The sequence below is a fragment of the Oreochromis aureus genome, linkage group 4 (genome assembly GCF_013358895.1).
Source record: "Oreochromis aureus strain Israel breed Guangdong linkage group 4, ZZ_aureus, whole genome shotgun sequence".
Taxonomy (NCBI): domain Eukaryota; kingdom Metazoa; phylum Chordata; class Actinopteri; order Cichliformes; family Cichlidae; genus Oreochromis; species Oreochromis aureus.
In genome coordinates, this window is record NC_052945.1 from 13,078,974 (window position 1) to 13,099,156 (window position 20,183).

At 41.5% G+C, this 20,183-nt stretch overlaps 4 protein-coding genes across 5 annotated transcripts; 2 read left to right on the forward strand and 2 right to left on the reverse strand.

Moving 5' to 3' along the window:
- Positions 1–5,316, forward strand: crb3a (crumbs homolog 3a). Of its 2 annotated transcripts, none has more exons than XM_031736476.2 (5): positions 1–433; positions 521–614; positions 890–1,094; positions 4,164–4,210; positions 4,297–5,316. In XM_031736476.2, the coding sequence occupies exons 3-5, from the start codon at positions 1,007–1,009 to the stop codon at positions 4,504–4,506; spliced, it is 345 nt and encodes a 114-aa protein (XP_031592336.1). In that variant the 5' UTR covers positions 1–433; positions 521–614; positions 890–1,006; the 3' UTR covers positions 4,507–5,316. The 2 variants fall into 2 exon arrangements, with proteins under 2 accessions (XP_031592336.1, XP_031592337.1); XM_031736477.2 differs by having other exon boundaries at positions 2–433; positions 521–608.
- A 1,878-nt stretch (positions 5,317–7,194) lies between these two features.
- tubb4bl (tubulin, beta 4B class IVb-like) lies at positions 7,195–10,023 on the reverse strand. Its single transcript, XM_031736475.2, has 4 exons — positions 9,787–10,023; positions 8,887–8,995; positions 8,661–8,771; positions 7,195–8,570 (listed from the first exon to the last, which is right to left on the reverse strand). Exons 1-4 carry the CDS (start codon positions 9,841–9,843, stop codon positions 7,513–7,515), a joined length of 1,335 nt encoding a protein of 444 aa, XP_031592335.1. The 5' UTR covers positions 9,844–10,023; the 3' UTR covers positions 7,195–7,512.
- Positions 10,024–11,367: 1,344 nt separating this feature from the next.
- On the forward strand, positions 11,368–14,787 carry LOC116317652 (zinc-binding protein A33). Its single transcript, XM_039611426.1, has 6 exons — positions 11,368–11,973; positions 12,179–12,274; positions 12,368–12,598; positions 12,686–12,708; positions 13,022–13,140; positions 13,235–14,787. The coding sequence occupies exons 1-6, from the start codon at positions 11,581–11,583 to the stop codon at positions 13,771–13,773; spliced, it is 1,401 nt and encodes a 466-aa protein (XP_039467360.1). The 5' UTR covers positions 11,368–11,580; the 3' UTR covers positions 13,774–14,787.
- A 126-nt stretch (positions 14,788–14,913) lies between these two features.
- Positions 14,914–18,967, reverse strand: LOC116317651 (G-protein coupled receptor 183-like). Its single transcript, XM_039610844.1, has 3 exons — positions 18,933–18,967; positions 18,085–18,201; positions 14,914–17,217 (listed from the first exon to the last, which is right to left on the reverse strand). Exon 3 carries the CDS (start codon positions 17,188–17,190, stop codon positions 16,225–16,227), a length of 966 nt encoding a protein of 321 aa, XP_039466778.1. The 5' UTR covers positions 17,191–17,217; positions 18,085–18,201; positions 18,933–18,967; the 3' UTR covers positions 14,914–16,224.
- Between the last annotated feature and the right edge of the window lie 1,216 nt (positions 18,968–20,183).

Here is a 20,183-nt window from a genome sequence, read left to right on the forward strand (position 1 = left end):
GAGAGTAAAAACTACAGTTAAAGTTGTGCAGATTGGAGCAAATAAGGCAAACCTGGCATCTTGTTATTATTATCATTATCATTAATTTTTTAGAAACCGAATGAACTTTGGAAGGAATTTCGGAATATAAATATTATAGCATAAAGGTGATGAAAAGCTTTAAGGTCTGATTTTTTTATTTTTATTTATTTTTCCTCAAAAAGGACAGATCGGCGCTGCTCAGCTTCAGCAAAGTGCGCGTTTTATTCTACTTTGTACGCACAAAGGAGGTTCTGTTCGCCCCGTTGCAGGTAGATAACTGTGCTCAGGTATTGTAACACGAAACTCAACCACGTGACCAATGGCGAAGTGAGGAGTAGACGAGGGAAAAAGAGAGCTTTAGATGAAAGACCAACTCATAGGACAGCCGAGGATGTAGTCTCGGGTACTTCAGGTAGGCTTGTTCTGATAGAAGTCGGCTGAGGATGTTACCTGTACTTTTCACCCGACTCATATGTGTTGCGGTTTCATTTTTGACAAGGTGAGGCGGAAGCAGTTCACGCGTAAGGAATCAACCTGTTCGATGTTCCTCGTTTTGCCTCGACCATCTGGAAGCAGTCGGATGAAGGGTGTGTGTAAGTCTTTGAAAAGAATCACGTTACAGCATATTGTCCTTTGATAGTGTAATGTTGTTTTTAAGGGGTGTTAGAGCTGTGTTCTTCTGTTAGGCCAGCAAAAATATTATTTTCTATTGCGCAGGTTTAGAGGTGATTCAACATCAGGCTGAATGTGACTCAGTAGTTGTGGTTTTGTCTGCCTGACTCAGCTTGAGATTAAAACAGTCTATCAGTGTCTGAGTGAACTGGAGAGGATATTTGCGTTTGCACTGCTGATAGTTGTGTGTCTTTAGCTGTTCAAATGGAGGCAGTAAATTCTCACGGCGGCTGGCTGTGAATGAAATGGACCCAAGCTGATCCCCCCACTGTACCAGTCTGCCCCCATTTGGCCCTGCTGGTCACGGGTGGAGATGGCAGCGTGCCTGGATGTGCTGACCATACCTGGAGCTGTGGTTGGGAGTGTTTTACTGCTGGTGCTGAGCAGTAATACTGTGTGGGGTGAGTTGGAAGCCTTCCTCAGCACTCCCATACAAATAAGCCAGCCTTTTGACCACACCTGTGCACACGCACACATAAAAAACCTATTGCATCCTGTGATGACACATAAAAAAACTTAGGAAGCTTTGCTAAGAAACTGTGAAACATGCAGGGACATGTCAGCACTGCCTAATAACATAAGACTAAGATAAGAATATATAGGAACAAGCTCCCCATTGAGTGGGAGTAATATACAAAAAAAGCGTAAACTAATGTCATGATTTAAAAATGATTTGAACTAGATTTTCAGTCGATACTGAACATCTCGCAGAGTCCTTTCAGCTAAAGAGGAGAGGTGTTTTGTACTGTAAGTGCAGTACAAAACACAGTATCTCTGATGGGTATAGTTATACTTGGAAAGGGGGAGGGACTGTTGAGCAACTGAAATCTCCTATCAAACAAGAATGAGAGGAAATGTGATTTCAAAACTGCAGCAATTGTTCTCCTCAGTTCCCAGACATTTTAACTGGTAAACGAAGGTGATGCAACAGAGTGAGACACAGACACCTGTCCCACATTTTTTTTTAGAGCATGTCTCGGTTTTTACATTCAACACGAGATTGTACTATTTGTACATACTATAAGTGGATAAACAGATGCTGTGCAAAACTGTTGCATTTGTCAGTTTTTCATTGAATCCTACTTTAAGTTGTGAACATGGCTGCCCCCGTCTGTAACGTTTGTTATCAAGTTGTACCTTTGTCCTTGGGAAGTTTACTATTTACCCAAGCAAATGATTGACTCAGAAACTGTGGGGAGGGTTTAAGTTTCCAAAACAAAACTTTCTCATTAACATGATTCTTTGAATGATGAACACGCACGCAAACACACACACAAACAAATAGATTTGAGTTGGGGTGTTTTTTTTTCTCACATTTCAAACTAGTGTGCTGTTTGACTCAGCTAATTGTCGCTGCGGTATACCGTGCATTCCTGAGCTTCTCCCCCTCCCTATTCGCTCTGGTCGAGAAGCTCCAGTGGGGCTTCATGATGTAACTGAGTAATCACATGGCTGCTCACGGATGAAATGGCTGGTAGCGATACTGGAATGCTTACAAGTGTCAGGTGATTAGAAAGTGGACGAGGTTGAAATGAACTTCTGCTTTACTGTGGTACTTCCTCTTATGTGCTTTTCATTACGCATGTATGTATAAGGGTAGATACAATCATGATAACATGAAGAAGGGATACACTTTTCCTCCTTTAGACATTATTTTTGGCACTTTACTAAGAAGCCAGCGTTTCAAGATCCTTTCACATTCCTGCATTCATCTGCACATGAATGTGTCAAACACTTTGCTTACATGTGAAAATTATTCTTAATTCTCGCTGAGAGTTACATGAGTAGCTTTGTTTAAATGTATTATACTTCTTTGCAAAGACTGGAACTTTCAAAAGTCTCCCCCAGTTGCCAGGAAACAGACTCATTGCTTTAAATGTTATGAGCAGACACTCACACGTGCTTGTAAGTAATAAAGTGGTTACTCTGTAAGTGTAAATGCAGTCGCCAATTAAAATAAAAGATCTTATCTAAATACGGAGTCCCATAATATTTAAACACATTTCAATTACATACAAAGATAAGTTGAGTAAATACAAAATGCAGTTTTTAAATGATGATTTCATTTATTAAGAGAAAAAAGCTATACAAACCTACTTGGCCCTATATGAATAAATATTTTTCCTGCCTTTTGACTTGTGAATTAACTGTTATTAACCTTTTTTTTTTTTTTTTGGAAAACTGAGTTTAGTTTCACTAGCTACTGCCAGATCTGCTGAATCAAGAAATCACTTCAATAGAACCTTAATGACAGAGCGAAGCAGGCAAAAAGATCTCAAAAATTAACACAACATAACACGATCTAAAGAAACTCAAGAACACACTGGAAACAAAGTCACTGACATCTATCAGTCTGGAAAGGGTTACCGCCATTTCTAAGTCTTTGGGACTCAAGTGAACTACTGATAGAGCCATTATTCACAAATGGTGAAAACTTGGAAGAGGAGTGGTCGGCCTAGAAAAATTACTCTACGACCGCATTGACAATTGACCCATGAGCTCACAGATTAACCCAAAACAACATCTAAAGAACTGCAGGCCTCTCTCGCCTCAGTTAAGGTCAGAGTTCATGATTCAACAATAAGAAAGAGACAAAAATGGCAACCATGGGAGAGTTCCAAGATGATAATCCACTGCTGACTGAAAAGAACACAAAGTCTCGTCTCACATTTGTCAATAAAACATTTTGTTGATCCCCAAGACTTTTGGAAAAATATTCTGTGGGCTGAGGGGAAAAAATCACACTACCCTCACCAACAGTCAAACATGGTGATGGTAGTGTGATGGTCTGGGCCTGCTTTGCTGCTTCAGGACCTCAACAGCATCTAATTGATGGATCCTTTGATTTTACTCTTTACTGGAAAAACCTTAAAGGAGTCTATCGGACCGTCAGTTTGTGTCCTGAAGTTCAACTTTGGTTATGTAGCAGGACAATGATCCAAAACACACCAGCAGGTCACATCTGTATGACTCAATAAAAACAAAAAACAAAAACAAAATAAAGGTTTTGTAGCAGCCTAGTCAAAGGTCCAGCCTTAAATCTGATTGAGATGCTTTGGCGTGACCTTAAACAGTGATGTTCCTGCTGGGAAACCCTCCAATGTGGCCGAATTTTAAAAAAAAATGCAAAGAAGAGTGAGCCAAAATTCCTCCACAGCAATGTGAAAGACTCATTGCCAGTTACTGCAAACACTTGATTGCAGTTATTGCTGCCAAGGCTGCCACAGCCAGTTATTAGGTTTTGGGGGCAATTACTTTTTTTTTTTTTACACAGGGCTGGATAGGTTTGGATAACTTTTATAATCAATAAAATCATCATTTAAAAACTGCATTTTGTATTTACCTGGGTTATTTTTGTCTAATATTGAAAATTGTTTGAGGATTTGAAGCATAATAAATATGTAAAGAAAAAATTAGAAAGGTAAGAAATGCTGTTTCACTGATTCATTATGTTTCTGCTCCTTTCACAGGGAATGGTACCTTCACTCAAAATGGCATCCAATCCAATAACTCTACAGTAAGTGACAAACCTTTTTCAAGAACAGTAAATAACGTTTGGTTTGTAACTAGACATTGTTAAGTGCTATATTATCCTGTTTGCAGGGACCCAACATCGCGGCCATCGTGGCCCCTACAGTCACCTTGGGAGTGCTGGCTATAGTCTCCGCTTTTCTCGTCTGGTTGTTCTGCGTGGTCAAAAAGAAGAGGCAGACCGAAGGGACGTACAGACCAAGCGCTGAGGAGCAGTCTGGTGCACGCAGCGTTGCCGCACCAGATGCACTAAAATTACCAAAGGAGGAAAGACTCATTTGAGGTTTTGCAGAACACCCTGTAAGGACTCAGACTGCAAACACTTGCATGGCAGCCTTCCTGTGTGATGAGGCTCTCAGACTGGGGCTTGACCACTGAGAGAAAACTGTCTCTAGGTTTAATAGAGGACAAAGAGAGGTCTTTGAAACCGTACAACATGATGCATTTTCTTGTCGCTCCATTTCAACAAGCACTGAATTGTTCTTGCTTGGTAAGCCGAAGAGAAGCGCCCAAAGGGATCTTTCTCTGGCTTTTAAGAACAACTGAACATTTCAAAGAGGTCTAAATGTTTATTCTGCACAAGTTAAAAAAACAAAAAGCTACAGTATTTTATCACCACTAATGATTTTAGTTTAGCGACACTTCTTTTTGCCAGCTGCCTTAATATGTCACAATTACTTGTTTGATTTGACTCTGTCTAAAATTTCAATGCAAAATCTATGCTGACCTTTAACCTCAAACCTTTTGCATTTTTAGTCGATCGCATTTGAAAAGGAAAGGGTTTCTATTTATGAGTTTAATCAAAAGATCTTATCCTTGTGCAAACTTGTTTTTTACGAAGCTGCTGTGCGCTAAAAAAAAAAGTCAGGTTATAACTAGAAATCAGAAGCAACTGTTTACACTTGACATTTCTTTGAATAACAACACTAATTTTAAGACAGGTTATCAATAATTCACCAGATCATACGTATAGCACGTAATTGACTGTAATCAAGTAGAGATGTTTTACAATGTCACCACGTGTTTATTTATGCATTTGTCAAATAACAGAAAATTTGTTTAATATTTGTGTAATTAAACTTTACAAAGCATTTAAAGTCTCATGAGTCCTCCCCAGGTGGAGCAGGGGTGGTGTTTATGTATAAAATCCCAGTAAAAATAGGATATAGGGTGCTGGTTTAGCTGGGTGGGTAGAGCAGGTGATCTATATGTTGTAGGTCTTTCCTTCTTCTGTCCACTGTCCTGTTGCGCAAAAGGCTAAAAATAACAATAGGGAAATAGCATATGGATATGAGGTGCAAAATGACATGCCTGAAATAGTTGAGCAGCTTTGGAAAAAATGCAAACAAGTCCACAACTATTGTATGTATTAGTGTACAGAGGCTGATGATAAAATAGCTATGCAGATAAGCATTTCCAGTAACCACAGAGTGTAAAGTTCAGGCCCTCAGTGTACATGAGAAAAGCGCTGAAAAGCTCGACTCGTTGTTAGCCTTTAGTAAAAAAGTCGTCAACTGTATGATGCAAGGAAAATTCACAGGATCACATTTTTTTTTTTTTTTTAATTAGCAGGTCTTTTTGCCTTATTCCCCACACAAATGTGTGTCCTGGTTTTCAGTGGCTTCTGCATGTAAATGACTCATGGAAACACGCAGTCATGTGACGTCAGCATTATCACTGCGAGGAAAGAAGGTTCCTCACATACAGGCAGATCAAGTTGGTTATGAGCTGCAATGATAAGCCTAATAACAAGGAAGAAAAACGCAGAGGATTTAAAAAAAATGTATGAAAATCAGAGCCCACAACAGCTCTGGAAAAAATATGTTGTGATACTTATACCTCATGTGGTCATACTTTTGCACTGTTTGCGATTTAGCTTATTTCAAATACTGGAAAGGTCACGAGTTTATACAAATAGCCCTGTAACTACATTTAATCAGGAATTTTATATAAAAACTGCTAAAAGTAATGTTTCTCTATCACTGGGAGTAGGGTTTGTTGGATAAAATGTGTATTGCAGTTGGTTTGTGATTCAGTATCAAAAAGTAAAAAGACAAATTGCATATACAGTTGAGGACAAAATTAGTTTTTGTCAAACTTGTCCCAACATAGCATTACTAAACATGCTAGTTTTTGTTAGAAAGTAGTGAGATGTGTCTAAAGATCCTAGAACAACTGCCAGGACATGAATGAATGACTTGAGTGAGAAATTGCAGTCTGAAAGAAGATGATAATTAGAACCTTGAACAGGAATGGACTAAGATGTTGTAGACCAAGAACTCCACTTGTCCAAAAGAGATACCTTCAAGCCAGACTGAAGTATGCTACAGTAAGGACAACCTGGAGAAAGATTTTGCATACTGGAAGCGCGTCCTTTGGTCAGATGAGACTAAACCCCTTTGGTCCTTTGGCTTATATTTGGAGAAAGAAAGGTAGAATTTAGAGACCAAAGAACAGCATCCCCATAATTAAACATGGTGGTGGGAGTATTATGCTGTGGGGATGCTTCTATGTGTCTAGGAATGGGAATCTTGTCAATATGGAAGGACTCATGAAGAAAAAATGATATGGGAAGATTGTGAAAGAAAACCTCAAGCAGTCAGAAATTAAACTGGGTCTGGATGTATGATATAGCTTCCAACACCCCTGATGAAGAACTACCCCAGGAGACCAAAGTTAGTGTTACTGACTGTCCTGCAGTTGAGTCCCATTGAAAATCTATGAAGTGAAGACCATTAAATCTGCAGAAGCTTGAGAGATTCACCAAACCTTTATGTATATTTAGGATAATTCTCTTAAAGACGTCTACAGCCTGTGTGGATTCAGCGGTGTTTTAGAAAGTAAACATTGTGTACAAGTCTTTATATCTATATGTTGTAGTACAGACTTGCTAACTAGGAGTTTTAATGCTGTAAGGTGAAGAGAAATGTTGGATCACACATCAAAAAAAAAAACCCAAACAGGCATTAATTTGGCATTTAAATTAGATTTTATTCATTTGCCAGTTTCAAGGCTTCACAGTTAAAATCACTTGCTTTTGACTTCGGCAAGGCAATGACAGGACAGATGTGAGGATGTCAGTAGTTCAGTGCATTCACGACATACAAAAACATTTGAACCAAAAACTTCACTAGCACCAGTTAACACCAATGTCTAACACTAGAACAACAGTGATCTGTTCAAGTGTGGCAAACCATTCAATTCATGATGGAGGGGAGTGAAAAGGATGGAGTTGGGGGTGTAACGGGCGAGGTGAAAGGGGCTCAGGGAGGCAGTTGTGCTGAGGTTTTATGCGACTTCCTCCTCTCCCTCTTCCTCGAACTCGCCTTCCTCAGCGGTGGCGTCCTGGTACTGCTGGTACTCGGACACCAGGTCGTTCATGTTGCTCTCGGCTTCGGTGAACTCCATCTCATCCATACCTTCGCCCGTGTACCAGTGAAGGAAGGCCTTGCGACGGAACATGGCGGTGAACTGCTCGGAGATGCGCTTGAACAGCTCCTGGATGGCGGTGCTGTTGCCAATGAAAGTGGCGGCCATTTTGAGGCCACGGGGTGGGATGTCACAGACGGCGGTCTTCACATTGTTCGGGATCCATTCGACGAAGTAGCTGCTGTTCTTGTTCTGCACATTCAGCATCTGCTCATCCACCTCCTTCATGGACATGCGACCTCTAAAGACTGCCGCCACGGTCAGGTAGCGGCCGTGGCGCGGGTCGCAGGCAGCCATCATGTTCTTGGCATCGAACATCTGCTGAGTGAGCTCAGGCACAGACAGTGAGCGATACTGCTGGCTGCCCCTGCTGGTGAGCGGGGCGAACCCTGGCATGAAGAAGTGCAGACGGGGGAAGGGCACCATGTTGACAGCTAGTTTGCGGAGATCGGCGTTGAGCTGGCCAGGGAAACGCAGACAGGTGGTCACCCCGCTCATGGTGGCGGACACCAAATGGTTGAGATCTCCGTAGGTTGGAGTGGTGAGTTTAAGCGTACGGAAGCAGATGTCATAGAGGGCTTCATTGTCAATGCAGTAGGTTTCATCTGTGTTCTCTACCAACTGGTGGACAGAGAGGGTGGCGTTGTAAGGCTCCACCACGGTGTCGGACACTTTGGGGGAAGGCACCACGCTAAAGGTGTTCATGATGCGATCGGGGTACTCCTCGCGAATCTTGCTGATCAGCAGGGTGCCCATGCCGGAGCCAGTGCCACCGCCCAGCGAGTGAGTGAGCTGAAAGCCCTGGAGGCAATCGCAGCTCTCAGCCTCTTTCCTCACTACATCCAGAACAGAGTCCACCAGCTCAGCTCCCTCAGTGTAGTGGCCCTTGGCCCAGTTATTTCCAGCTCCACTCTGGCCTGTAGTCAAAAATATTCCAGTTTATAATGTAGGATGCACAGGAAAGACATAGTATAGTATGCTCGATTAACAAAATTCACCCAGCTTACCAAAGACAAAGTTGTCTGGTCTGAAGATCTGTCCAAAGGGACCAGACCTCACAGAATCCATCGTTCCAGGCTCCAGATCCACCAGGATGGCTCGTGGAACGTATTTTCCACCTAAACCAGGCAAAAGTGAATGAACAATATTTTAAGAGGCATGCTGGATCTGATGTAAAAAGAGATATGTATGCAAATCAGTCTGTGCGGCAGCAGAGGTGAATCTGCAACCAACCTGTGGCCTCATTGTAGTAGACGCTGATCCTGTCTAGCTGCAGATCACTGTCTCCATGGTAGGTACCGGTGGGATCAATGCCGTGCTCATCGCTGATCACCTCCCAGAACTGAAACAAAACAGGCATGGTAGGAGAGGAAGGTGGGATGCAAGTTAATTCCAGTTATGTATGCGCTGATATACTTTTAATTACATTTCTAGAAAGCTTAGTGTGTATTTCTGGTGCATGCAGGTCGAAAGAGCAGTCCATTAGTCTGATCCGGCAGATGGCAATAATCTGATAAGTAAAAGCGTCTTTGGTGCTATATAGCCAACAAGATTAATTATACTAAAGATATAATCCATGCCAGTGTTAAAATGATAATACTGTAGTTTGATTCAGTTTAAATTTAGACATTTTTTTCAGAAGCAAGTGGCTGGAAAAGAATCAGGCAAAAATAGGTCATAAATATGGAGGGGGGGGGCAGGCTGCTCCTACATCGACAATAAGGTTTCTTTACTATTCTAGTCAAACGTTGATATACTCGCATGCAAAATTCGACAAAAACGTGGAAATATTAAATGCGAGTTATGCATGGAATTATTAAAGCATAAAGTTGCATAAATCTTAATTTCTCCTGCATAAACCAGTGCATGAATCAATCTTGTCCTCGGTGTGAAACCCTGCACGGAATGCCAATGAGCAAATCGTCTGTGGATTGATTCTCTCTCTCTGGAATGTAATGAACTTTAAGAAGAAAATACGCCGCACTGAGTTTGTTCTAGAGAATTCCTGGAAGATGGATTAGGGGAGCTCCTCTGAGTCCCACGGAGACGTGCCTGCATGGCAGCCGGCACACGGCTCACTGGATTGGAATAAAAAAAACCCGAAATAGAGCAAAATAAATCAGAAAGAAATACCTTGGCTCCAATCTGGTTTCCGCACTGGCCGGCCTGCAAGTGCACAATTTCGCGCATTTTGGACAGACGGGTAAGAGGACGGTCGAGTAGGAGACGGGAATCTGAGCAGAGGAGATTCACAGGATGATGGCTCCTGCAGTCGATTGTCCGGGATTTTGTTGCACCGCCTCTAAGACCGTCTACTGGGCTGAAACGGTGGTGCAACTTGACGTCATCGCCATGGCAACCAAAGACCGGAGGAGAGAGGGAGGAACCAAAAGCCGTGGAAATGGCGGATAGGATGCGAGGAAGCTACATCAGTTGTCAATAGGTCGTCTCATTATTCTCACGGACTCAGTGACCCCACACCCAAAACATATCGGAATGATACGTTTTTCGGGGTAATATTTTATATATTCACATGAAACAACACCAGTCATCCAGCTGCCTGAAAGGAAAAGAACAATAAGATATAAATATGTATCAGCGTGATATGTGGAGACTATTTGGTACTTTTGAACGCATTAACTTGATGTTATTCCCCCCCAAAAAAATCAAAAAAAAAAATCAGGGATTTCTCAGTGCGATGATGCAACTTGACAAATAACTGGGAGAAAAAAAGCCCAGGATGTCTAGCCGCATCATGATTCCCTCCATAATATCAGTGCTTGACCCATTTCTGTCTGACCCAGGATGGCTTTTGCCGTGCTTATTTTTATCTTCATCTCGTGTGGCTGAATATGTTTCCGCAGCACAATTCATACTTCTGGTTTGCACACAAGAAGTAAAGAGGAAAAGCAGAAACATTCACGTCAGTCTGATGCCTTACATGTCTGACGTTTAGCCTGTGGCCTTATGAAAATGCACCAACACAGTGCAGGCATTATTGAAAAAAAGAAAGTCAGTTTTTAAAGTTACAGTTATGTTTGCACAGGTTATCATGGCTACCTCTAAAAGTAGGTTTTCAGATGAAATGCTGTCTGCATTTAATCTATTTTTGGCTGCCATCTATTTTATATTCTGCCCGTTTTCAGCTGCGCACTTTTTTCTTTTTTTTTTTCTTTTTGAAGATCATAAAGGGTGTCTCTTTTATCATCTTACCAGCACGTTAATTTTCACAAGTCTTAAAAAGCGGCCTGCAGTTAGCACAATAACAGCCTGTCACTGCTGACGGCTGGTTTAGCCTGTTTGTGTCAAAACTCAACAAATACAAGATCTAAGGCGTACTATGAATGGAAACATGGGGAATGAAGAGCAACTCAGTTCACTGATGTATGAGTTTGGATGTTGTTTTTTCCCCCTTTTTTAAAGTTTGAATTTTTTTTTTAAACTTCCCAGTCTCTGATTGAATGGTGAGTTTTTAAGTATGCAGATTAAGGCCAGGTAAAAAGAAAGGTTTGCTGGTGGGATGGGCTGTCAATGCTAAAACAGTCACATCCTGAATGATTACATTCCAGACCTGCTCTGGGTTACCAACTAGCCTCCACCATTCTTCAACAATTGGCCAATGGGGCTTTATTTCCTGCTTTCCAGCTATGCTGCATGCAGTCTCTTTCTTTTTTTTTTCAGCTGCTGCATGATTCACGTTACTCCCACAGTAGTCATGCACAGGAAAAACAGCATTTGGAACTTCATGTCAAGAACAATAGTTAAGCTGTCCATACGCTTTAAGGCTTTCTGGGGACGAGTTTAATTAGGTGTGCTAAATTATGTTGTTGCTGTTTACCGTGGAGTCAGTAAGGACTTAAACTCGAGGACTTGTTGGTTGGAGTTGTGGATTTATTCTATATACCGGTACGTGACGAGCTCTTGGCCATGTCACTCCCAGAGGAGGATCTTACGTGCCCAGTGTGCTGTGATATTTTCACAGACCCTGTTCTGCTGTCTTGCAGTCACAGCTTTTGCAGGGGCTGTCTAAAGCACTGCTGGGACACGGGGATACGAGAGTGTCCAGTTTGTAGGAAAAAAGCTTCAAAGTGCAACCCTCCATCCAACTTGGCGCTAAAAAATGTTTGCGAGGCTGTTCTTCAGGTCAGGAGGCTGAGCTCAGTGGAAGGAGAAGACAAGGTAAACTGCATTCTTCATGGAGAGAAGCTGAAACTCTTCTGCCTCATTGACAAACAGCCCATCTGCGTTGTGTGTCAGTCGTCCAAACTGCACAAGACCCACGACTGCTCGCCCATAGAGGAGGCACTGCTGGACTGCAAGGTGAGGGAGACAAACATAGCTATTGGTTATCTTGACGAATTCAGCAGTTTGCTTTTAAGGTAACACCTGATGGTAGAATGCTGCTCCACAAGTCAGGCCTGAATGTGATGCACCCTTTCAGGGATTAACTCAGATCTGCAGTACCTAAAGTACTTTACACATTAAATTTGGTGTCTGTTGACTGAGGCCTGCTTTATACTTCCAGGACGAACTTGCTCTATCCCTCAAGAGCCTGCAAGAAAAGCTGGACAACCTCAAAAGAATTAACATGACATCCAATACCACACTAACGTGCATCAAGGTAACCTGTGTTGAGCTGACAGATGTTTCATATTTGTCAGGAAAATATGCCCGACCTAATAAAAGAGCTTGTGATAATCTCCCCCCTCCCTAGAGTCAGGCGCTGGAGACACAGAAAATGATCAAGAACCATTTTGAGCAGCTGCATCAAATCCTCTACCACGAAGAGTTGGCTAGATTAGCTGCTGTGAAAAAAGAGGAAGAAGAAAAGATAGCAGGGACGAAGGAGAAAATTAAAGAGCTTTCAGCCGAGGTGACGTGTCTGACAGAGACCATCGCCATCATACAGGAACAGCTGAAAGAAGACGATATGGTTTTGTTGAAGGTTCGCGTTGTCCAGTTTGAAGCTTATCTACTTATTGTTTGCAAAAGGCCTCTTCCTTAACATATTGGTTTTTTTTCTCTCCCCCAGAATTTTAAAGACACACAAGACCGGTAGGTTTACTAAAATAGCAAACAAAAAAATGTGCCAAAAACATGTAATTACGTGTTAATAGTCCATGTAATTTTGTTACATGAGTAGAGTGTAAAATGTTATTTATAATAGGATCTGGTCAGACTTTATTGGTATATATTCAGTTTATACTAAGCACATGTTTCTTAATTATTAGTTATTTGAATAAATAAACCTTTGATTTTATATATTTCAGTTGCATTTTACCCCAAGTTATTGTTTCATGTTTACTGAGGATGAAAAATAATTTCAGTGTCACATATCCTCAGTGTAAGACATCCGTTGTTATCACAGATGTAAAAGCATAATGCTTGGTTCAGAGAACATGTCCGGGTTGCTGATTGATGTGACTAAACACCTCTACAACCTCAAGTACAGAGTCTGGGAAAAACTCCTGGACCATGTTGATTATAGTAAGTATACCTAAATATTATTATTCACTTTTAGCTAAGAATTGCACAACAAAATATAAATAGATAATTGTTTTTGGCATTTCCTGTCTTTTAGCTCCCATAACCTTAGATCCAAACACAGCACACCCTTGCCTCATCCTGTCTGACGATCTCACTTCCCTGCACTACTCAAAGCAGCCCAGCGTATGCCCTGACAACCCAGAGCGCTTCCATATGAGCGCTGAAGTGGTAGCCATGACCGCACTAGGCTCAGGAAGTCACCACTGGGTTGTGGAAACAGGAAGTAATCATGACTGGCTCCTGGGTGTGGCCTCCATGTCTGTACCGAGAAACATGGAGATCTCTGCCCGGCCCAAGAATGGCTTCTGGACTTTATGTTTCCGAGATGGAGATCTGAGAGCAATGACCTCCCCACCCAGCCTGCTGACAGTTTCTAGAACACCTAAGCAGGTCAAAGTTCAGCTCGATTACAACAAGGGAACGGTATCGTTTTTTGACGCCACTGACAACACACTCTTATATGCATTTACACACTCCTTCACGGAACCTTTATTTCCATATTTTTATACACAGAGCAGTCATCCATTGCGAATACTGCCAGAGAGGGTGCTCGTCACAATGTTGCGGCAATAAGTGGACGACTCATTAATTCTTTATCAAGCGAGAAAATGTAATCCCGGGATGAAATAAATGTCAAACTATCAAAGTGGGGAGGAGTGACCTGCTGTAATGTTACAGCTGAAGCAGTCATTTTACTGTAATGAGAATATATCTCCTTCTTCAGGCTTGATGTACACTCACTGGACACTTTATCAGGTACACCTTGCTAGTACAATGTTGGACCTCCTTTGGCCTTCAGAACTCCCATAATTCTTTGCAACACAGATTCAACAAAGTGCTGGAAACATTTCTCAGATGTTTCGGTCTATGGTGACACGATACAATTGTTGCAGGTTTGTCATCCGTGATTCAAATCTCCTGTTCCACCACATCCCAAAGGTGCTCTGTTGGACTGAGATCTGGTGACTGTGGAGCTAATCTGAATACAGTGACCTCACTGTCATAAAACCCAATTTAAGAGGTTTTGAACTTTGTAATATGCTGTAATATCCTGTTAGAAGTGGCCATCAGCCGATGGGTACACTTTGGTCATAAAGCACATTGAACACTCCAGTAGAGTAGAAACGCATTATATAAGAACCAGTCCATTTACCATAAAGGGATGGACACGGTCAGCTACAATACTCAAGTGGGCTGTGGCATTTTAACAGTACAAAGTGTGCCAAGAATATTCCCCACTCTGAACCTGTGATGCAATATAATCCCTTTTCTCTTGGACCGTTCTCTTTAAACTCTAGAGATGGTTGTGTGGAAAAATCCCATTAGATCAGCAGTTTCTAAAATACTCAGAATATCTGGCACCAACAGCAATCCCATGTTCAAAGTCACTTAAATCACCTTCCTTTCCAATTCTGATGTTTAAGTTGAACTTCAGTAGGAAGTCTTAGCCATGCCTACATACCCAAATGTATTGACTGATTCTTATATAGCGCTTTTCTACTCTCCCGGAGTACTCAAAGCGCTCTATACAACACGCCACATTCACCCAGTCACACCCATTCTCACAAGCACTACCTCTATACTGAGTGCTTTCTAACTACACTCACACACATTTATACTCCGATGGATGCATCGGAGGGCAAGTTGGGGTTAGTATCTTGCCCAAGGACACTTGGCATGCAGACTGGAGAAGCCTGGGATCGAACCTCCAACCTTCCGATCAGCAGGTGACCTGCTCTACCTCCTGAGCTACAGCCAGGAGGTAGATGCTGCCATTTGATTGGCTGATTATATATTTACTTTAGCAAGCAGCTGAACAGGTGTACCTAACAAAATGGCCATTGACTGTATGTGCAACTAAAGCTAGAAGCTGGATAGCTTAGGACAAAGCTGGAAAATTCTACCCTATCTTTACCTAATGTACAATAATAATACATTTTGGTTAATTGATTTAGTTCAAAACCACAAGTATGAGAGTAACTGATAACTTTACAGGGGTAAATAGTATGGAATAATAACTTTCCAGAGACCCCATTAGCTGCTTGTTATAAAAACCCTTTTAGAATGATGAACTGTAAACTTTACAATTAGGCTTTTTGTTGGGATTTAAACAGGATGATATAACAGGTCTTAATTATAAGTTTTAGAGGTGTTGGAAGACAGATTTAGTTGTTAAGATGGTTTTTTCATTTGGTTTGTATGCTATGTCTGCTTTATACATTTTAGCATGGCATGAATGTTCACATCTCTCAGTAGGAAAGCAAATATAGACCTGTATAAAATGCATTTAACTACATTGAATAAAATCACATGTAGTGCTCTTTCCAAGTAGTGGTAGAGCTGGGTTTTTGGTGTGTGGCAAACACTAAACCTTTTTAAAAATTCTTTTACATTCCATGTTTGACTTATTCATTGAGGTTTCTTTCTGTCAGAACATCATTATTATGTTGGAGAGGTATGTGGGGAATATATACACCCTGTCCTGCACCATGCTCCTTCAGAAAGACATCGCACATGCCACAGATACATGCTCCTTTTGCTATCAGTATGATGCTGATGCTGATGCTGATTGGGATGATTTTCTTTCCTAGCCTGTTAAACTTACCTTTACTATGATGCACCCAAACCTGACCTATTGAACCATGATCCCCACAACCTCACCACAGTCACTGGTCCACACATTCACTGGAAGGATAAAGTTTATTGATGTATTTTGTCCTCACGATGGCGCCAAAACAAAAGCAAATAGTTCACACGCTCCTCGTAGCAATTCATCACATTATGAAAAATGAAATTAAAATGCTAATAATTTTAACATTGTCTACCTGTTGATTAATTAGTGATTCAATCTTCGATACAGATTTCTTTCACTGATTATGAAACAAAATGCATTCAAGTAAAAGGTAAACTGGGAAAAAACAAAAACAAAGCAGGACTTTACACTCAGGGTTTGACTCTCACAGTTGCAATTATTTATTTTTCATAAATTTTAATAAGTGTGTTATTTTTTCATATTTTGTGAATCTAAGCAGGTTGGTTTTGCTCCTGTGGATTCTGGTTCTTCTCTGGGTTGAAACAGGAAGTAATCTTTTTAATGCAGGACTCAGAGAGGAAAGGCACCTTCTCCAGACGTGACAAGTAGACAAGGGGCTGGATTGTGCTGCTGATGTTCAGAAAGGCAAAACCCGCAGGCTGCACGTAACAGCGAAACACATCAGGGGAGTAGTAGTCCTCAAATGGAAACAGAGCAACAAGTGGCAGGTAGTTGAACACGATGATACACAGGATAGAGAGCACCATCTTGAAGGCCTTCTTTTTCATGGGGTGCATTGCATCTTTCCCTGCACCGGTGGACTTCTTCAGTGCCCACAGGATGCTTGCGTTACACACCACCATCCAAGTAAATGTTGCCAGTACCTCACCGGTGAACACCTTTTCAAAGTTGGGGAGCCCTCCCACCATCTTGGCTGCTGAGTAGGCAAAGGTGAGGCAGAGCACCAGCACTGAGAGGCCTAACCTGTACTTGAAGTGTTTAAGTTGCCCAAATGCGATTGGAAAGAGTACAGCTACAAAGCGATCCAAGCAGATGCAAGAGAGGAACAACGGGCCGCTGGTGTCTTTCACGCCAAAGGAGAACTTAATGGCTGACCACACCTCTTTGAGCTGCCAGAGGTAGACATTAAGAAAGCTCACGGTCGTCATTGCACCAAAGTAGGCATCCATGACGGCCAAGCAGCCCAAGAATATGTCTGAAGTGGAAGGCTCTTTACGATTGTGAATGAGAATTGCAATGACGAGTAAGTTGGCCGGGATACCCACAATTATGTTGATGCACTGCATGGCCAGGTCAAAAAAAATGGCCTCTATCAGGTTTTCGCACCCATCAAACACATTGAAGGATTTTACCGTGCTGTTTATGAATGCTGTGGTATTGAGAGGCAGCTGGGTCAGGATGGATGTTGAGCTGAGTGATGAAACATTTGTGTCCATGTTTGTGCTACCACAAAAATCAGGGGTCTGGTGAGAGAGGAGCGAGAAGGATTATTGAGCTTTTTCTGATCAGTCACAAAAAACAGCAGCTGATACCATTAAAGCTATGCAATTAAAGTGTTTCAATTTCTTTTAAATTAGTGAAGCCACAGCCTGTCTGTTAATTAGAATCCCTGCTTCTGGTCTGCTGACATTGATCTTATGAGTAGAAATAAAGTAGCTCCAGAGACCATTCCCAGACAGTAAAAACATGTCACAAACACCGTCAGGGCTTCTCCTCAGGCTGTTATCTTGTTATTGTGTCTGTGCGGACTCTCCACTGGGAAACGTGACTCCCCCTAGGAACATGTAACTCACTTAAGAGAGTCATTCTAAAAGCACCACCCTTTCACAGAAGGATAAAAAAGGGCAGTGATTCCCAAATTAAAATGGAAAAGGTCATATTCTGCTCAAAGACAACTGCTCAAGATTATTGTAAGTAATGTCAGTGGGAATTTGGTCGTTTCATGAAGCTCTTAAAAGCCCACTTCTGACATTTAGCTCATCCTTAAGCTAATTTCAAAAAAGAAGAATGATAACTTGGAGAATGAATTTTATTAAAGGTGGACTCATGGAATAAAAACATTTATAAGCCACAAGCTTAGTTTCTCTGTCTTTGGGTCCTACAAGAAGATTTTTGATGCTTCTTCTGCAGCTTTGTTTGATAAATATCAGGTTTTGTTCTGGGTTTTGGGAATGTTTGCAGCAGCTCCTAGTCAGCCTGATTTGAACAATCTGAAAGTGCAAGAGTTTGTATATGGAGCACACCTGAGCTACCTCCAGTAATGAACTATTAAAGCCAGAGGCTGTGACTGTTCCTTGCGATCAAGGGAACTGTTCTGCTATAATACAGACCTTTCTCGAGCTCTGTTCCTTAGTGGGCGGTGTTTCTGACGTGCTTCTGCTGCAGGCTACACACGCTCCGGTGGGACTAATCACAGGAGGAGTAATCTTTGGCAAAGATGCTCGTCCCTGGAAATGTCACAACTAATCAATTGCAGTTTTCTTTGGGGAATCACCGGAAAATGAAGTATATATTACAGAATTCACAAAGAACACATTTCTGAGGGTTTAATCAGGTGTGGATTACAGCACTGTACTGATGTTGATTTGTATTTTTAAAATTCTGATGAGGTGATTTTTGCTGATTATTGTATTGCATTGCATCCAATAATGCATGAAAGCACAGAGTATTAAATGTTTGATTTGGAACACTTCTGTGATCTTTTATGAAAACTCATATTGTAATTACACCCCAAAAATAATGTTTTTTTTTAAATTTCAGACTGGTTCTTTGCAGCATTCTAGTCATTGTAGATATGTTCATATGTTTGTTTTTAAATAGAAAACACCTTTTACAGCTAAAACATGCAGAAATGCTACCATTTGTTATTGAATAAAGTCACTCCATGCATAATGAAGACGAAGATGAAGATGTGCGCAATGTCAAGCGAGGAGAAAGTAAAACAACCTCTGTCCATTTCTCACTTTGATAATTTCTTGCAACACAGAGTTAACCCCTCATCCCTCAAATCTGAATTATTGATCGGTTACTTTAATATATGGTTTGGCATCCGTGCTCTTATCAAGGACACATACTGAGTGAAACAGTTTGATTAGAAACAAAATTCTTGAAATAAAACCGATGTACAAAATCACATTGGCCTTTGAAGCATTTTAAAGCATCTCAATGTTCTACTCACCTGTTTGAATGATTCCTCTGAGCTGAGCAGTAAGTGTGACGCTGAGCGCGTTACAGGTGTTCATTTATAAGTTCTCTGAAGTGTCGTGTATTTGACGCCAACCAGGGGAGGTTCTGTCTGACATCATGAGGGGCTGACTCTTCAGTAGAGAGACTGTTGTGATGAAGAGTTTCTGTATAGTGCTGATATTTTTACACAAGCAAGAAATCTCTGAACTGCGCCAGAGGTTATAGATAAGCTTGCCAATGTCAGTTTGCTTGACAGGGAGCATCATGGGACCGGTCTGACGAAGCTCTCTGTTCACTGGGAGTGACGAAGGCTGTCCTCAATCACTGAGCACAAGTGCAAGAGAACATCAGCAGTCGAGAGCAGATCTAAACTGTGTTTGCTGGGTTTTAGTGCATCAGTGTCTCACTCATGTAGCTGAAGAAAACAGCTAGTTTAGCCTCCCAATGGAGTGCTCATCAGTTACAAGTGAAGGTGAAAAAAAGATGTGGTAGGTGCATAAAGCCTGTGTGTGTGAGAGTTATGAGTCAGGATGTACTGGGATCGATTGTTCCACAGAGCGGTTAAATTTGAGGCTCTGCTAAGTAGAACCCAATGTTCTGTTTCCATGTGAAGACAAGAGGGAAAACCCACAATGATCCAGAAGTGAGGGAGACAGAGACAGAAAAAAAGGGGGTGGGATTTGTTTGCATTACTTCTGTTTTGTCTAGAGGGGCAGCAGAGGATCATCGTACCTGTTTGACAAGCACAGCAGGTTCCCACAAGTAGAACCTGAAGCTTATGCAGAGCTGACATGATATTTACAGTCTATTAAATTCCCCAGGAGTGTCTGAAATCTATCTTTTCCACCTTCATCTATTACATAAACCTTCTTTCCTCCAAATGTGAGGTTTCATAATGTTAGGGTTCAATGTTGAGAGAGGAATCCATAAATAACCACAGATCCAGGCGTGTGCAATTTAGACGGCATTTTAATGAACACATGTGTGAGTTCAACAACCCAATCAGTGTTGAACTGAACTTACAATCATGAGACAAGGTTTTATATGGGTACAATAACAAAGCCCCCCTCTTTTACAAAAATAGACAATAGTACAGCTTACGTCAATCCAAACCACAAAATGTTCCATGACCTTTAACATTGCTCTAAAAAACATTGTCTTCGGGTCGGTGCTTCCCCTCTTCGCTGTCGCTTGTCGGGTGCACTTCCTCTAAGTACTTCGGCACACTTCTGCATTTCTGCCC

What these genes read in the sequence shown, in the direction of transcription:
- crb3a (XM_031736476.2), top strand. Translation starts at nt 1,007, where the DNA reads ATGGCAGCGTGCCTGGATGTGCTGACCATACCTGGAGCTGTGGTTGGG. An exon ending in GAGCAGTAATACTGTGTGGG is followed by an intron (nt 1,095 to 4,163) that starts GTGAGTTGGAAG and finishes CTCCTTTCACAG; the next exon opens with GGAATGGTACCTTCACTCAA. An exon ending in TCCAATCCAATAACTCTACA is followed by an intron (nt 4,211 to 4,296) that starts GTAAGTGACAAA and finishes TCCTGTTTGCAG; the next exon opens with GGACCCAACATCGCGGCCAT.
- tubb4bl (XM_031736475.2), bottom strand. Translation starts at nt 9,843, where the DNA reads ATGCGCGAAATTGTGCACTTGCAGGCCGGCCAGTGCGGAAACCAGATT. An exon ending in GAAACCAGATTGGAGCCAAG is followed by an intron (nt 8,996 to 9,786) that starts GTATTTCTTTCT and finishes GTTTTGTTTCAG; the next exon opens with TTCTGGGAGGTGATCAGCGA. An exon ending in ACCAGACAACTTTGTCTTTG is followed by an intron (nt 8,571 to 8,660) that starts GTAAGCTGGGTG and finishes TTTTGACTACAG; the next exon opens with GCCAGAGTGGAGCTGGAAAT.
- LOC116317651 (XM_039610844.1), bottom strand. Translation starts at nt 17,190, where the DNA reads ATGGACACAAATGTTTCATCACTCAGCTCAACATCCATCCTGACCCAG.
- LOC116317652 (XM_039611426.1), top strand. Translation starts at nt 11,581, where the DNA reads ATGTCACTCCCAGAGGAGGATCTTACGTGCCCAGTGTGCTGTGATATT. An exon ending in ACGATATGGTTTTGTTGAAG is followed by an intron (nt 12,599 to 12,685) that starts GTTCGCGTTGTC and finishes TCTCTCCCCCAG; the next exon opens with AATTTTAAAGACACACAAGA. An exon ending in CCTGGACCATGTTGATTATA is followed by an intron (nt 13,141 to 13,234) that starts GTAAGTATACCT and finishes CCTGTCTTTTAG; the next exon opens with CTCCCATAACCTTAGATCCA.